The sequence below is a fragment of the Aedes albopictus genome, chromosome 1 (assembly GCF_035046485.1).
Source record: "Aedes albopictus strain Foshan chromosome 1, AalbF5, whole genome shotgun sequence".
NCBI lineage: Eukaryota > Metazoa > Arthropoda > Insecta > Diptera > Culicidae > Aedes > Aedes albopictus.
In genome coordinates this window covers 22,300,124-22,318,862 of record NC_085136.1, presented here as the reverse complement: position 1 = coordinate 22,318,862, position 18,739 = coordinate 22,300,124, and the positions used below count along the sequence as shown (strand labels likewise).

Sequence of the window (18,739 nt, the reverse complement as noted above, 5' to 3'; positions counted from 1 at the left end):
AATGACCACCGGATTTGTTGAGAAGCTTGAAGGAATCGGATTCTGCGATACGTGCGTGATGGCAAAGCAATGTCGGGAACCGTTCGACGGCGTAAGGGAGCGTGGCACTCGTCCCCTGGAGCGAATCCATTCCGATGTGTGTGGCCCCATAGATCCGCCAGCCTGGGACGGATCGCGATATTTCGTATCGTTTATAGATGACTGGACACACTTTGCTGTAATCTACATGATCAAGCGCAAGTCAGAGGTATTTCGTTGTTTCAAGGAATATGAAGCTATGGCCACCACCCAGTGGCAGTCACGAATCAGCAAGCTCACAGTGGATCAAGGCCGTGAATATTTTTCGACTGAGCAACGGGATTACTACAAGAAGCGAGGCATTCAAGTTCAACCTACGGTGGCGTACTCCCCACAGCAAAACGGGGTTGCTGAACGATTCAACCGGACTTTGGTTGAGAAGGTAAGATCCATGCTAATAGATTCGAAGGTTCCGAAGAATATGTGATCAGAAGCGGCCCTGACTGCGACGTACCTGCTGAATCGATGTCCTACGATGGGATTGGCCGGAAACGTAACTCCAGCCGAAAGATGGACGAGTGTGAAACCGGACCTCAGCAAGGTAAAGATTTTTGAATGTAAAGCAATGGCGTGGATCCCGGCTCAGCAGAGGAAGAAGTTGGACCCCAAGAGTCGTCAGACGATAATGATTGGTTATGCCCCGAATGGATACAGGCTTTGGGACAGAGCTGCAAGAAAACTTGTGATTGCAAGAGACGTCAAATTCAATGAAGAATGTTTTCCGTATGATGAGCAACCTGATGAAGCTAGCCAAGTTCCCCTGGTGATCCCTGCCCTGTATGAGCCAGAGGGGGAAGCGTGCGATCCAGTTGAAGAAGTTCCTCGTGAAGTTGCTGGTGACGACCCTGGTAACGAATCCGATGATGAAGCTATTTTTGAAGAGTTGGTAGAGGAAGAAAACCCTGGGGCGCTCCCTTCGCAACAAAGAAGTGACGACTGTCCAGAGTCAACCACTAGGCGCAGCGAACGGGAGCGCAGGCTCCCAGATTCACCTCAATGCTACAATGAGATCGAGAACCGTGACGACCGGGACCACTGGCTGGCGGCGATGCGTGATGAGCTGCAATCAATGGACAGCAACCAGGTATGGCGGCTAGTGAGATGTCCTGCTGGAGTGAAACCGTTACAACCAAAGTGGGTATTCTGCCGCAAAGAAGATGCTGATGGAAACCATGTGAGGCACAAGGCTAGACTAGTCTTAAAGGGATTCCTCCAGAAGCCCGGGCTCGATTATCATGAAACCTATGCCCCGGTAGCCAAGCTGACGACGATTCGAGTGGCTTTAGCTGTTGCGTTGCAGAGAGGACTAATCGTACACCAGATGGATGTGAAGACGGCTTTTCTGCACGGCGATCTTCAAGAGGACATTTATATGGCAGTACCTGACGGTGTCAAAGCGGATCCTGGAACAGTGTGCAAGCTACAGAAGTCGCTATACGGGTTGAAGCAGGCTCCCAACTGCTGGAACGAGAAGCTGAACCAAATCCTATTGAAGCTAGGATTCAAAAGATCACAGCATGACTATTGCTTGTATACCCGCGTCGACGAGAGGGGGAATGATGATGTCTACATAGTGATATACGTCGACGATTTGCTGATCATGGGAGCACGGATCAAAACGATTGAAGCTGTGAAGAAAAAGTTGTCCCAGTTTTTCAAGATGACGGATTGCGGCATGGTCCAACACTTCCTTGGAATGAAAATCCTCTATGACCAGGAGTCGGGCAAGATGAACTTTTCCCAAGAAGCAAGTATAGACAAGGTTCTGAAGAAGTTTCAAATGCAAGATTGCAATCCAACAAAAACGCCGATGGAGAAAGGGCTTCAGCTCGTCCGCAGTAAAGGAGAAGCCATAGAAGAGCCGTACCGGGAAGTCTTAGGCAGTTTAATGTACATTATGATGTCAACTCGGCCGGACATTTGTTTCTCTCTTGGATATTTGGGACGATACCAGCAGCATCCTGAGCAAACCCACTGGACGGCGTTGAAGCGAGTGGTGCGGTACATGAAAGGCACCAAGGGAACGTTTTTGAAGTACCAACGGAACAAGGATACCGGGCCATTGGTTGGATTTGCCGATGCGGACTGGGCTACTGATACCTCGGATCGAAAGTCGGTGAGTGGATTCTTGTTCCAGGTCTACGGGAACACGGTATCGTGGTCAAGCAAGAAACAGACGTCAGTGGCTACCTCATCCAGTGAAGCTGAATACATAGCCTTGAGCGCGGGCGTAGCAGAAGCGATTTGGCTATCCGGACTCTTGGCTGACCTTGGCGTGAAGATTGCGAAACCTGTGACGATCTATGAGGACAACCGTGGCTGCATCGGGATGGCCCAAAATCTGGAGTGCAAACGGGCCAAACATATCGATATCAAGCATCACTTTATCCGTGACCACATCGCATCTGGACGCATATTGGTGGAATCCATTCAAACCGATGATCAGTTGGCAGACATTTTTACAAAAGCGTTGGACACCGGAAGATTCGAACATCTACGTCGGAACATTGGACTCCACGATCGAGAGGGGGTGAAGAAGTAGGCCTTGAAAAGCTGACAGGCGTCCGTGGAGAAAAGTTTTCACCTTATTCTACACCAAGCTCTCCTACTGTTCACGTCTTACTATTAATAAACTGTTACTTGTTACTGTTCAAGTCGGTGTTATCTGTTCAACCCAACCGCCCCAGTCCTTCCTATTACAATAGTTCTCCATGGAACTTATCTTTGAAATCTTAAAACAATCGTCATTTCTTCAAATATTTCCTACAAATCTTTGAAATATTTCATGCATGTTTAATTTTTTTCCTCAGATTTTCCCCGTCTTTAGAAATTGGAATCAAAAATTTGTTTTAAATTTTACTCACATAACTTTTCTGTAAATATGGTATGATTAGAGTAGAAACAATGGAGTAATTCATTTACGACTTTTCATAGCAGAATAAGCCATTAGTAAGCACGTGTTAGAAAACTCTTAGTTTATCGAACCAATAAACCTCCCATAGGTAACCATTAAACATTAATATTATAACGTATAACGTTCTTGCAAAAGCTTTTCAATGCAGACTCTTTATAAGCATTTCAAATGCTTCTAAGTAGGCTCTACAAAAGGTACACACTCAGCTTTATTTCACGAGCTCGGCTGTGCAAATCTCGGTTTCTGAATTTTAACCGAGACTCAGCTAACAAGATTGTTGGTTGCTTGGCAACAAGGCGTGTTATACTGATTCTCGGCATTTGTAAGCTGAGATCTCATGAAAACATTTAGCTGACTTCTCGGCTGTGCAAAACTCGGCATTCGTAAGCCGAGATTCGGCATTCTAAATTAAGTGTGTAAGCACTGAAATAAGTAGTTTACGCCTATATAAGCAAGAAAAAAGGCTGTAAGCTTTTTTTTAAGCTGGACGTAAATGACGTTTATATGAAAGAAAATTGTTTTGCATCGAAACAGACTGAACACTTTACAGGAGCAAGTCCAAGAGTCAATGAACAGCTGGAATATTTTTATTTGATATGATTTTAATTGGGTTGTAGAAACATCCAGATGTATTCTCGTTTTTTCCATTGATTGAGGCAATTTCAGAGGGGCATCCATTAAGTACATCACGCGAAATTAGAGAATCTTCGACCCCCTTCCCCCCTTCGTACGGGTTTTTCGTATACCTAATACATTACTTGTCACACTTTCTTGAACCCCCCTCCCCCCTATGAGCGTGATGTACTTAATGGATGCCCCCGGAAATGATTATAAGCCCAGATTCGTGTTTAAAAAGAATCGCTCAAGAAACTTCTTGACCAATTCCTGGCAGAAACTTTCTACGGTGACTGCCATTTGAATTGTCATTTTCGCAACTGCGTACTGCGATCGAAGAAAAGTTTTCTTGAGCGATTCAGGCAAGAAATATCCCGTGTATCAAGATAGGCTTAACAATTCCTTCTGAACTGCAAACAGCCTTTCAGGATAAATAATTGCAATTCCCTTATCATCTGCAACATCTCGCGCTCCTCCGTTTTTTGCCCAAATAGGCTCCTAGAGCCCTACCTTTATTATTGGTTTAAACCACAAAAGATGGCTTAAGAATACGTATTCACTCATTTTTCAATGTTTCTATTGATTTTGATTGAAACTATATTTTTTTTAAGATTTTGATTTTTAGTCACACCCCTAGCAAGAAGCATAGCTAGAATACTTGCACAAATCTTGAATGATTTTGATTTTTAGTCACACCCCTAGCTTTAAACTCATGAATTGAGTATTTTTTTGTTACCGTGTACATCAGATAGGAACATTTTTAAATCCCTTGAGCGAAAAATGACAAATTCCATCACGTCATGGACGACCTCATATGTCAAACTTGATTTTTTACCATTTTACTTGATTTTGAGTTTTTTTAATTATTCTTTAGTTTTTTTTTTGAGTCTGTGAATTTGAGTCTCTTTGGATAAATTACAACTCGTGCTAAAAAGAACGAGTTTTGCAACGAGTTGCATACAAAGTTTTTTTTTTTGTAATTACGAGAAACACCCATCGATTACCACCTTAAATTGCTACACAAACACTTTCTAAGATAACAGGCAAGCGGGCTACCACGTGATTTAGTCTATTATCCAGTCAAGTATGCATTGCAGTAGGCCAGATCAGAACAGACCAAGATGACTGTCACAAATTTTCATGCCCCCGGCCAGTTCGGTTTGGCTAAGCCTTCATAGTATGCCAGAAATAATACCGGAAATGATCTGTAGGACGTACCTGAACATGAAATAAATGCATTTCCGACAAATTCACTTAGTTTGTAGTGCAAAAGAGTGTGAAAGAAAAATCAAATTGGTAAATCAAGCAACAGTGTCGAAAAGTACTAGTTTTCGGCACACTTAAGAGTGTCGAAAAGTAGTACTTTTCGGCACTGATGTTCTGTGTAAAAAAGTATGCCTTTTCACCGCAATTTCACTGATAGAAGGTAAGGCTTTTCGTAACTTAATTACAAAAAAGTACTATAGCGATCACAGTACCACGATTGATCGTATTATTCAATAAAATTTGGATTTCTTTCATTTAGGACTCTATTGGAACTCAAATTAGTCCAGAGGTGTTTCTACAGATCCTCACAAAACCAAAATGATTTCATTTTAGTTGTATGATAATTTTGTTGAGCGTTGATCTGTGTTGCCTTGTAAATTCCTGTAAAATTTGAATAGGATTCGCAGCTTTTGGTACCAAGAAACTTTCACTGATCTCTCTAGGTATAATGTTTGAATAATCTAGTATGTTCCATTGATAAAGATAAAGTAATGTTAAATGGATTAAATGATTAAATGAGTTAAATGATTTTCTATATACTGTCGGAGAAAGAGTTCCTTTCAACTAGAAACCTACATATGATTTCTTTCAAGGCAAAAATTCTCTGATTGCCATGTTACCTACAATTTCACCACCGATACGCCCTTCACAAAAAAAATAACCCCCTGCAACGCTGCAATCTGCTGGTAGGTGTACCAGCAACTTTCTCCGCTAATAAATGCACAAATGAAACACCGGTACTTAACTCACTCACTCCATTCTCCATACTTTGGAGTGCAATTAAAATTTCCTCACAATCAAACCACCTGCCATCATCCACATACATAACAGTCCCATATTCGCGCCCAACAACAACGTTCTCATTTCAGACCTCCTCTCGCTGCTGCTGCTGCTGCTGCTGTTGGGGGCACGACAACGGACTGGACAAGGTAACGTCACGCCACTCTAACTGGTAATCTACATAAAATTCAGGGAAATCCCATATAGACCTCACTAATGGTGTAATAATTAAGCTGCTGAGAAGCACACACAGGAAAAAAAAAGGGAAAGCACTTCTAGTCGCGAACCTCTCGGTAACCGTAGTGGTGGAACATTGGCGGCGTCAGAATGACAAATGCAGAATCCTCTTCGCTATCGAACATTGGGTCGGATTGCTTCCAGCTTTCCCGGGTAGTTATTCCAGGAACGACCGTGTTGGCAAAATAGAACTTCAAATATTCACTTTAATCTCGAATCTCGCAAGATTAACTGGGGGAGGGGGCAGTATTGGATTTGCACGATTCACCAGCAGGACAAGGATTCGCACACTTTTCACATGTTCTAACGACGACGAGGGCGCGCACACGGATCACATCAGTCAATCGGTGACACGGCTCGGAACAAGGAACCCGGTGGACGACGCGAACCGTTCGACGATTGGAACGCGAATGAGAGCCATGCGAAGCAAGCCATGTCTTGCCTGCTAAGATTTGTGTTGTGGCGTGCCGTGTCGCGGCGCTCGTCCGTCGTCGCCGCCTGCTTGGACAAGGACTTTCCTACGCGTGCAGGGAGTTTGATGGCGCTCGGCTTTGCCTCTGTGCCAACTGTGCCAACTGGAGACCGGATACGGGAGCATCTGGTGGAGTTTGGAAGGGCGAGGGTAACAACTTGCTGAAGGGGGGTATTGTGTCCGCGCGCCCCAAAGACGACGACCAAGTTGCATGAAATGGAACTTTTATTTTTCGACGGTTTTTTGAGGAGTTTCTACTCGGGTGTTTCTATGGCAGGGGTTCTCAACATCCCAGTGCACAAATCAATATTCCTCTTTCATTAGAAGATTTTAAATTTCAAAGAAATGATGTTCAACGATTTAGCTCTTATAAAAACTGCATGATTTTAAAAAGTGATTTTGATAAGAGGTCCTAACTTACACAGATTCATGGGGGAGCGGACCTGGTGTAATGGTTAGAACACTTGACCATCACGCCGAGGACCTGGGATCGAATCCCACTCCCAACAAACTCGCAAAATGTGAGTTCTTCCTTCGGAAGGGAAGTAGAGCGTGGGTCCCGAGATGGACTAGCCTAGGGCTAAAAATCTCGTTAATACAGATAAAAAAAACACAGATTCATAATTTTTGGCAATATGTTGTCAGAAGTTGGAAATCATCAAGAAATTGATTGAAGTTTCGACTTTTAGCGTAACCAAACACTCGATTATAAAATTTGATGCGTTTGGAGATAAAAGAATGTCCGTCTTACGATGGGTTCATTTCCAGCTTGATGACATCATTCTAGTCTGTAAAACAGATGGTGGCTACAAAGAGGAGCTAGAATAACCTGAAACACAATTATGGATGCATAATCGATTTGACGAGACATTGAAACCTGGTGGCTGGTAGAAAAGAGAGTTAATTCGTTTATTATAGTCCGGACCGGACGTGATTGGCACTACTATATCGAGCTTGCTGATGCCCTTCAAAACACCTAGCCAAGGCCATCACAGGTGTGGTGGATTGGATTACATGATGAGGGAGAAATTTTATCGCATGATAGCCGTTATTAATTGCCACTCGAAGATTACCAAGCACTTTTCTCAGGGTGTTTTATAGGTGACTAGGGACGCAGATCCAAAAAATATGCGTATTTTCAGATCTTTATTGAGGGACGATTTGAAAGCTTTTCATACAAAAATGGTAAAATGGTAAAATTTCCTATTATGAAGGATTTTGGAACATTGCATGAAAAGCTCAGCTAAAAGCACTGTCCACAACTTACGAAGATTTATTTGACTACGTGCTGTCAAGTGGAAAGTTCATTGTCTGTTTGAGGATCTTCAAGAACTCAATTGAGCATAGGTCATCGGATGTATCAAGGCATTTGGTTGTCCTTAAGAGCTTTATGACTAAGGTTTATACTCACACAGCACTGCCGCAGGTAACTATGGTCTATCAAATGATGAGTTCAATGATTCTTCCAGGGTCTCCAAGAACTTCCTTGAGTAAGAGCCATCGAATCTACCAGAGCTACTAATTGTATCTAGGAGCATTATCAATGAGGTTCATACTCTTGAAGCCGCAGACCCAAATAGTGATCTATTGGAGTATTATAAATAAAATTTGAGCTTGCATAGCCTCATGCAACAATGTGCTGTCAAGCGAAGAGTTCATTATCTGTTTTGGCTATTATCTGTTTAAGGAACTCTAACCCCCCCCCCCCCTTGAAACGCTTTGAAACGACTCTCAAACCCCCGTGAAACTCCGTTAAATTCACCTGCAAGTCTCTGAAACCCCCTAAAAGCACCCTGAAACCTCCTGGAACGCCCTGAAACGCATTGATATACCTTAAAACGCCTGTTAAACTCCCATAAACCTCCGTGATGTTCATCTGCGAGCCTCTGAAGCTCCTAGAACCCCTCTGATACTTTATGAAATGCTCTGAAACGCATTGAAACACCTTGATATGCTTAAAAAACTCTAAAACCCTCATCAAACCTCCACGAAACTCATTCAAGAGGGTCAGAAGTCCCCCAAAACGCCCCTGAAACGCATCGAAACGTCTTGGAACGTCTCTGAAATCATCCATGAAACCTCCTTAAGCGCTCTGAAACCCAAATGAAATAAATGTGAAACTCGTCTGGGAGCCTCTGAAGCCCCCTAAAGTCCCTCTGAAATCTCCTGAAACGCCCTGAAATGCTTTGAAAAGCTTTAAACCCCCATGAAACTAGCCCGAGAACATCTGAAACCTCCCAAAATGCCTCTCAAACGCATTGAAACGTCTCTGAAATCATCGTGAAGGTCCCCTGAGTATATAAAGCCCCCTAAAACGCAGCCGAAACTTCCTGTAACACATTTAAATGCTTTGAAACGCATTGAAACGCCTCCGAAACTTCCGTGATGTTCACCTGAGAGTCTTCAAAGCCCCCTAAAAGCCCTCTGAAATCTCCTTAAGCGCCCTGAAACGCCTGAAAATGCTTTTCAAACACCACCCCCTCCCCCTTTAAAAAAGAAATACACCGTAAAAAAGAATTTTATAAAGCCTTTCTCAAATTCCACATCATCAAATTTAGTTTATTCGATAATTTTCGAATCTTAATGGTGCTTGATGGAGGTCTCTTCGGTGCATGTTTTAGCTTAAAGTAATGCGCATGACTGATTTCATTCGAAATAATAGATGAAAAACGATCAATTTTCCCCTACATTTTGATATTTTTTTTTAAGAATACATAATGTATGCCTTGCAGGTTGAATTTTAGGAAAAACGTCATTGGAGATTCCAATGTAACTCTGGAGCGCTTCGACAAGAATAGTAGCTGATAATTCGATTCTAGGGGCTTTTAATTAGAACTATGGTTGATTATAGCCAGAAAAGATTGCGCTTCAGTCTACGGTTACAGAATTTTTTGCTGGGATTATCACGCAAATCTTGGGCAAATCATGTTGGATTCCAAAAACATACTGGCTATGAACTTCGGTATGACTTTGAGGAAAAATAAGCGGGAATTTTATTCTAGAATGTTTCATCTGGGACAACTTGAGAAATCCCAAAAGGAACGACTAGAACAATCCAGGAAAGAATTCTTAAAAGATGTGGACATGCCCCAGAAAGAGCTTCTAGATGAATCTCAGAAAGAATTGCTGGAGGAATTCAAGAAGGTACTTCTTGTTAATCTCAGAACAAAAACCTGAAGGAATTCCGGGAGAATCCTATTACCTGAAGGAACCTTTCAAAAACTTCTAAAAGCAGCTCTCTGGACGACTTCTTCAACGAATCTCAGCAGGAACTCTCTGGGATTCTTTCTAAGACTCGTTCAGGGGTTCCTTCAGTGATTTCTCCAGAAGTTCTTTCCGGGATTGCTGCAGAGATGTCTTCTGAGATTTCTTTAGAAATTCGTTCCCAGATTCCTACAGATATTTTTTCCGAGATTTCTCCTGGAATTCCTCCTGAAATTCTAGAAGTTCCTTCAGCAATTCCTTCTGTGTTTTTTTCTATGATTCCTTGTTTTTGAAATGTCTTCAGAAGTTCTTTTTCTGGTTTTTCTGTATGAGTTCTCAGTTAGAACAGTCAGAGCCGTAGCGTGGTCTCATGGCGCCCTTGGCAAGCATCCAGATTGGCGCCCCACAATAATTGAACATTGTTAATTTGCAAAAAAAATATGGTTATTCATTTTTATTCTCGAAGTGTCTTTAGTTGGATTTTAGTGTTTTGAAAAAACTATTCCTCTATTTTTTAAAAATTTTCTGTGTTTTTTCGCCTGATAGAGTTTCAGAGGTTTTCAGGGATCCTCTAAAGGTCTATTTTACAATGATGATGATTTATTTAATTGGTTTTAACAGAATTTTCTATTAACGTTACGAAAGTTTTCTTCTGAAGTTTAATCAAATTATTTCTTGGAAAATCTTTAACATTTTTTTCAGTAAACATTAGATGCATCATGGACATGGCGAATTAACAGGAGGAAATACTGAAGAGATCTATGAATTTTTGTTTAAATCTCTGGGAAAAAAATCCTGCTGAACCACTGAATGAACTTATGTCCGAATCTCTGTAGTAAATCCTGCAAGAAGATCCAGAGGTATACCTGATGAAAACCCGGGTAATATTTCAGCAGGAATTTCCAATGGAATTGATGGAAAAATTCTTCCAAGAATTTCTGGAGCAGTTCCTGAAAAACTGCCTGTAAAAAATGTAAAAAACCATTGGAAGAATTTATGAAAGGAGAATTTTTGAAAGAGTCATAAGGAATCCCTAGGTGATTTTTTAAAACAAATCCCTAGAAGGTTTTGTGAAGAAACCCCTAAAGGAATCCAATGGCAGACTTACTAACGGAATACCTGAGAAAATTTCTGAAAATATTCCAAATTTATGATTTTTTGGAAGAATTTAATAGAGAAAGAAAAGTTTTCTAGAAAATTCTAGAAGAAATTTATGGAGTAAGCTCTAATGACCACGAACCAATTTCGGAAGCGATCAATGGAAGGATTTTCTGAGCGACATGAGAGATTTCTTCTTTCTAATGATATCTGTAGATTTTCTGAAGAATACTGGTCGAATTTCTAAAATAATCTTTAGATAATCTTCTTTAAAAAAAATCTTGGAGAATTTCTGAAGGAATTCTCAGACACATTCATGAAGGAATCGTTGGAGACATTTCTATAGGAATCTCTGCATGAGTTTCTATAGGAATCCATGGCAGATCCTTAATAGTTATCCGCAGTGCTGAAAATTTCATTTCGTCATATCTAAATTCAACCACCTACAGCTCATTTTAGAAGCTGAACCTGAGAATATGGTATATGAAAAACTTGTGCGGCTAGACCAGTGCTGCAAGAAAGTCACGGAAAAACTGCTATTTTTCGAATATTTAAGGTAAATGTCACGGACTACCTGTGAAAAATGCCAAATGATATTCACCGTGAATATCATTTCGCATTTTTCGAAGGTAGTCCGTGACATTTACCTTAAATATTCGAAAAATAGCAGTTTTTCCGTGACTTTCTTGCAGAACTGGTCTAGCCGCACAAGTTTTTCATATACCATATTCTCAGGTTCAGATTCTAAAATGAGCTGTAGGTGATTGAATTTAGATTTGACGAAATGAGTTTTTCAGCACTGGTTATCCGTAACTTTCAAAGATTTTTTTGGAAATAAAAATAAAAATTAATAGTTTTTTTTTGAGTGATGAGTTGCGCTAGTTTTGCAAGAGTTTAATCTCTAATAAACATTAAGTTTTTTCCAACAATTGTGTGAACTGAAAGTATTTGAAATATTTTTGTCAACAATGTAAAATGTCCTCAGAAGTAACCTCAAGAGAATGTTTAGGATTTATCAGAAAACAAAACTTTCACTAGAATGTCGAAAGCATATTGATTTTGCTTAGTTCATTGAAAAAAGAATAAAATAGTTTCTCAAAATTAAATGTAGATTAATTTCCAGGTAACATCGTGATAAAAATTCAAAATAATCTAGAAAAATCTGTTTTTTTTTGAGAAATCGGAAGAACGTAAAAACACATAATCAACCTAAGATACTTTGAACAGTGAAATCTTGATAACATTCTTCCTCTTTGCTTTTAGTCTTATGCCTTTTCGGCGCCCCTCTGAACCTGGCGCCCTTGGCGGGGGCCAACCTGGCCAACCGCACGCTACGGCTCTGAGAACAGTTGGTACGACGATTGGAGGAACCCCAGACGGAACTCCTACATAAATTTCTTACAAAAAATTTGAGGAAATTGCTTAGGCTTTAAATAAGCCCTGGAGTTTCTGAATGAATTCAGAAGGAGTTTTGAAAGGAAATCTGGAAGAACTTCTTTGACAAATAGCGGAAGGTTTTATTGATGAATCAAAAAGGCACTGGTTTTGGAAGGGAATTTTAGAGGAACCAAACAAGTAACGCTTGGAGGAACCCAGGGAGAAATCCCAAAAAAAAAAACTACTGTAGAAATCACTGAAGGATGTACTGTACAAATTTTAGAATGAATCCCAGAGAGTTTCTTTTGAGATTTCTCTAAGAATCCCGAGGTTCCTCTATTATTTTTTTTGTAGGATTTCTCCAGAAGTTGCTTCACCGGTTTCTTCCGGAGTTCTTTCTTGGATTTTTACAGCAGTTCTTCGTGAGATTCATCCAGGAATTTGTACTGGGTTATCTCCTGGAGTTCTATTATGGATTCCTTCCTGGATTTCGCTACTAGACATTACTTCTGGGATTCCTCACGTTGTTCCATCATTTACTCTTTCCGGGATTCCAAGAGGATCTCCTTCTAGAATTCTCCCAGGAATTCTTTTAAAGGTTACGAGTTTATGGGTTCTGGGATGCATCCAGGGTTTTCTTCCGACATTACACTAGGACATCCTATTAGGATCCCTTCAGGAATTTTATTCGGGATCCTGATAAAAGCTTCAGGAATTCATTCCAAGATTACATCACTTTTTTGGGATTTTTTCAGAATTTCTCCAGGAATTCTATCCGAGATCCCTTCAGGAATTATTTGAAAAATTCCTTCAAGAGTTTTTTTTTTTGTGAAATTCATTATAGAATTACTCTAAGAGCTCCATACAAAATATTAATATGAGCTTCTTATAAAGTTCTTAAAGATCTTCTTTGAGAATTTTTTCTAAAAAAATTCTCACAAAATTCCACCAGAAGTTTTATAACGAATTACTCTTGGATTTTCTTTCAAGTTTTTTTTAAATAGTAGTGCTCATGAAATATTTTCTCTGGATTCCCAGAAAAAAATGGAAGAAATTCCAAGAGGAGAAAATAATAGTGTTTTCTTATGTCAAGACTGAGAAGCCACGACTAAAAAGTTCACAATTAAAGGAATCCCTGAAGGTGTAGAAGAATCTTAGAAGAAACTCCTGAAGAAATCACGAAAGAATCGCAAGTCGTTCCAGAATCACAATGAACATTCCTGGGAGGTTATGGGAGATTCACCGTAATGATTCCGACGAGGTTTCTAAAGAAACTCGAAAGAAAACATTTTCCAAGACTTTTCCCAGAATTCCAATTATCACTGATTCCCTCCAGTATTTCCTTGAAAGATTCACTAGAAAAAATCTCGACAAATATTGATCTGGTTTACATCGGATGTCTCCCGGAATACCACTATAATTTTGCTATATACGCATTTGAAAATTTCCTCCAATTTTCTTCGAAGTTCAAAGTACGTCCCCAGTATTTTTTTTAGTATCCAACAAGATTTGTCATAGAAATGGGAATCACAGCAAAATTCCTTTTACCGCCAACTAAACTTTATAAGGCTACAATCAACCATAGTTCTAACTAAAATCCCGTTGGAAGTCCCCGGAATGTTAGTTAGCATTCTTTTCGGAACGAAGTCTTGCAATCCAATTAGTCATTTTGCCTATCTGGTTGGAATCATGACAGAAATTCAATCGAAAATTGCCATTTTCATGGGTCACAATAATTGTATTGGTATATAACTTTAAGTGTCGCAACTGTTTCGAGACTAGTGCGCGTTGTTGCTGATGAGAAGGAGATAGATGAGCACTACTTGCGAAATGATTAAGAAAATGTCGCGCATTAGGTCGCGCCGCGACTCCATTATGCGACGTCCGATTTGGTGGCAAAGCGACAATAAATAAGCGCACTCTTCCACGTGGGTGCAGCACCTTTGCTCTAGACTAACATCTGAAAAGAGCGGATCAACCATTTCATGCGCCCATATTTTCCGTCCCTACTTACTTGGCGTATTTCAAGTAATTTAGGTGTGCAAACTTTTCCCGTCAACAGATACTTAGAGGAGATTCAGCTCTACTACTGAGCAGATTTCATGACTTATGAGTAGTACGGAGATCGCAAGAAATTTCTTGGCCTATCTCGATGCGTGGGAAATTCAGGCACGGAATCGCTCAAGAAATAATAAAGCGTCGCTTTATTCCGGATCCTAGTACGGAGCTGAAACGAAATGTCAAATCAAATGGTGTGTTAAATTTTTTGACCATTCCGGTCACGGAAAAATAATACACTGAACGAAAGTTACTTTAGCGATTCCGTTTGAAGTGCTTACCTCACATTATTGGAAATATGCCTAGGAAATTTAAATTCATCGTAAAATGCATGTACCAAGCCTTTTTGAAGAGTGTTACATCTGTTTGTTTGTCAATCGATAAGTAATTTGAGGTAAAAAATCAAAAAACTTGGAAAAAAAATTCGGAGGTGCTTTTAGACAAATGTATGAACATATTCAAAGAGAAACTTGTGGAATATTTCTGAAAAAATAGCATTACTTTCTGGTTTTTGTGAACACTTAAAGCAAGGCAAGGCTTTAGGGCATTTGGTCTGGTAGACATGTAATCGAATAGCAGTAGCAGTAAGTATGTTTATATTCATATTGTATGTTATTCATAGGCTTAGTTTTCGTTGGCGTTGTCAGAGTATCTGACTTTCATTAAAGATTCCTTTTTTTTCTATATGTATTTTTTTCATACCATCAGCTGTGCTTACAAGTTCGTTTTTGTGCTGTGTGTAGATATTGTAGTTAGGATTTTATAGATTTCCTTCCTTCAACAAACATAGGCTGTTTTTTCTCAGTTTACTAATTTTATTACGTTTATAAACCAACTGCTGAATTTTCCATTTGAAATTTCCTTCAAATACAGGCTGCTCTTGAGTGTTTTGGGTGATATAATTGCAGACTTTTTATCTTCTTCTAAGCATAGTCTTTTCTTTCATGCTGTAAGCATTGAACTCGAACCAAAAATGAACAGAACGCGTCCAGATTTTGAACGAGAACGCAATAGACATTGAACTTACGTGTCAGAGTTTTTTTTTTATTGTAAGAATACTCGTTAAGAAAGTCTCCGAATAAGTGTAATCAGTTTTGTACCTATTAATTCCGCCCTCTAAAAGATTCAAAACTGAGTCCGGTATCATAATATCGGTACAAGAATATCAGAAAGTGCCCATTGCACTTTGAGAAACCTCAAGGAATGACCAACTAAAAGACTGCTGACAGGACTGGGCAGAAATTATAGGTTGAAGCAAATGTAATGATTTTTATGGTTAAGAAATACATGTTCCTGGAAATCCGGATTTTCCTCCACCATCGGTAAACGAACATGTCGAACAAAATCGAATACGTTCTCAATAAAACATAAGTTTCTAAAAAAACAAGCCCAACATTATTAAAATTTGTGATAACTTTAAGGAAAAACAGCCTTTTCTATGCCGAGGGTACCAGGGCACCGTGCTTTCAGCAGATTTGAACCACATACTCAGTCAAATAAACTTAAGATTTCCATAAAGCCGATAAGTCCATTTTATGAAATTAGTCATGACAAGCACGATCAACTTACAAATTATGGAAAAAAATCATCAGGTATTTTGATGAATTTCGTTAGTTTTTTCGTTGAGTGTATATTCCTTTCGGGACGAAGCACAAAATAAATGGCTCAATTTTGGCTCTCCAAAACTCTTTCGCAACAAAACATTAATTATTTTACCTCGTTTGAAAGGACTAATATTTGTCTTTCGATTCCTAACTTTGACTATCTAGATAAAACGAAAATAAAAAATATGCAACTAATAAAACTTTTTCATGTTGTACGGTTCACGGTGTCAAAATTTCGATTATTATCGAACATTCATGTACCTCGGATTTTTCTTCGAAAATGGTTAGTATTTGGGCTATGTATTCATAATCGGAAAACTAGAAAATATTTCATCGGCGACAATTTTTCCATACATTTTGTATGGGACGTTTTTTGGGCTAAAATAGTAATTATTGATTTTTAATATGGAAAATAGCCAAAAACTCATCTAACTCAAATTTTCCCCGATAGAATATTTTCAAATTTTACATTTATACATTATAGCCGAAATTCTAACATTCTATGAAGAAAAATCCGAGGTACATGAAAGTTCGATAATAATCAAAATTTTGACACCGTGCGGTTTTTGTTCGCTTTTTGTTCAATTTGTTGCGGTGAATTCCAGAGGCAACGTAAACAAAAGTTTGTTTGGGGCCGTTCATAAACCACGTAGACTTTTGGGGGGGGGGCTGACCAAAGTCTACGCTCCATACAAATTTTAAAATTTTTGTATGGACAAAAGTCTACGAGGGGAGAGTCTGAGATGGCCACATTTTGGTCTACGTGGTTTATGAACAGTCCGTTTGCACATATTCAAGTAGGTATAAGTAGGGTAGCGAGCCATTCCAAAAATTGTATCAATTGATTTAAAATTGGCTGAGTTATAGCAGAAAAGTACCCAAAATAGGAGCCCTGCCAAGATGGTTCCATTTCTCTAATGGCTGAATTATTACATCACATAAAACAAAGACTAAACAGTGAAAAATGTGCTAAACTGTTATCGCTCAACAGCAAAAATATGCTGATTCGTCACGAAAGGGATGTTCATTCATTCGACTAAATGTGATATGTTTCCTTTTCCACAAAATGAGTTTCGACCAAATGCCATAGATTCAAAAAGGATCTGGGCCATTTGGCTGAACGACGTTTGGTCAAATGCCGTGTGGCCGTAAATGATTGATGAACTCAAGTGATCAAGCCACTGTTATCCGTATCGATATATCTCGAAAGCACAGCTTATTATTCAAAGAAGGAGAAATCTCTGATGGGCAGTTTTTGCGCCAACTTATTGATGAAGGGTAAAACTAGAGGGAATAGCCTATGATCAAAAGAATGAATATTTCTGATTATCATATGTCATCAGAGCCGTAGCGTGCGGTTGGCCAGGTTGGCCCCCGCCAAGGGCGCCAGCCTCAGAGGGGCGCCTGAAAGGCCTCTGGCTAGAAAGAAACAGGAGGATGCTATTATTTTCTTGAATGTTATCAGATTTCACTGATTTTAAAGTACATTTTTTCGTACTTTAATTCCTTCCAAAATTGTTTCGTGTTCCAAAAATTTCTCCTACAATTACTCTAGAAAACTTTACATGAATTTACTCGTAAATTCCTCCAGGAAATCATAAATTCCAAAGGTTCTTCATAATTTCTTCATGCATGTTTTCAGGAACTGCTCCAGGAATTCCTGCAAGAATTGCTCCATGAATACCAATGTCTTCCGCCTTTTTCATCAGTTATGCCTCCAGATATTCCTGCATATTCCAACTTATATAGAGATTTCTTGAGGAATCTCTCCTGGTCGAGCTCCTGGTATTCCTCCATGGGGCAAGTACTGGAAAATTTCCTACAGATCTTCTAGGGAATATTTTGATTAAACTTCAGAGGGAACCTGTGGCAAAACTAATTGAACTAATTATCAAGAATTTGCAAATTAGATCGTTTGAGGATTCCTTAAAATCCCTCAAATTAGGTATTTTTGAAAACAAAATCTAGAAAAGAATATAAAAAATGTAAAATTTTGTAATAATAAACGAATAAACACTTCGAAATACCTAAATCCAACTTCTAAAGAAACTTTGAAAAAAAAAAATGAATGACCAAATCAACAATGTCGTGGGGCGCCAAATTGGATGCTTGCCAAGGGCACCATGGGACCACGCTACGGCTCTGTATGTCATATACAGCTAAAATGTCAAAAAGTCCCTCTGCATGTTTCCTTTTGATAATAACTCTGCCAAATGACATACGGCCAATTCGATGGCGGCATTCGGTCAAATGGCGTTCGGTCAAGCGACATTCAGCCAAATGGCATTCGGTCAAGTGCACAATGGTCGGAAAAAGATAAAGTTCGGCCAAAACTCTTTTTATGTGTTTAATCGAAGTTATAGGTTGTCTAGATATGTTATATCGTATTTTTAGTGTTTAAAAAGGGGTATTCAAAAATTACGTAACCTCAATAATTTCAAAAATGGTAAAAATCAGTAAACCCCACATTTTTTTCGTTTTTTGTTAGAAAATCAATTTGAATTTAATTAAATGATCATTTTTCGATCAAATCCAATCAAGTTTGTTCAAAACGTGTGGAAAATGTGGGAAGATAAATTTTATTTCAGTCACAAATGGAAAAATAACATAAAATATATGAAAAAACATGACTTTTTTAAATAGCTCTAATTTGAAAACTGCAAATTTCTGCAAAAAGTTTAAACGTTTTTATGCAGCCCTAAGCATGATGTTTAAGATGTACTATTCGAAATTGCGGCGACACGTGACGACACGAACCGTTTTCTAACTTAAAAATTACCAAAAATCGTAAGGTACAATATATGAAAATTTAAAAAGTTTTGTGACATATTAATTTTGCACCATACGTGCATTCAAACAGTCCAACAACAAGCTTTCATATGCTGGATAACATAAAACATATATTCCATTCTCAAAATATTATTACCTTACTTTTTTCGAATGGTTCATTTTTCAATTTTATGACTTAGGCCACTTTGGCGGTGAAAATGTCATTGAAATACAAAAGCTGGAATTCTTTTAATTAAGAATCATAAA

General features: G+C 39.1%; 1 protein-coding gene across 7 annotated transcripts in view; it reads right to left on the bottom strand.

Annotated features, from left to right (window-relative positions):
* The window catches only part of LOC109403484 (echinoderm microtubule-associated protein-like CG42247), a 226,217-nt gene that overhangs the window by 68,038 nt on the left and 139,440 nt on the right, over nt 1-18,739 (bottom strand). The window contains exon 1 of one of the 7 annotated variants that reach the window (XM_062844209.1): nt 5,941-6,609. The exons of the other annotated variants lie outside the window; for them this stretch is intronic. Coding sequence (XP_062700193.1) covers nt 5,941-6,015 — 75 coding nt within the window. The 5' untranslated portion in view covers nt 6,016-6,609. Of the gene's footprint in view, nt 1-5,940; nt 6,610-18,739 lie in introns of those variants that run through there. 7 annotated transcript variants of the gene reach the window in all.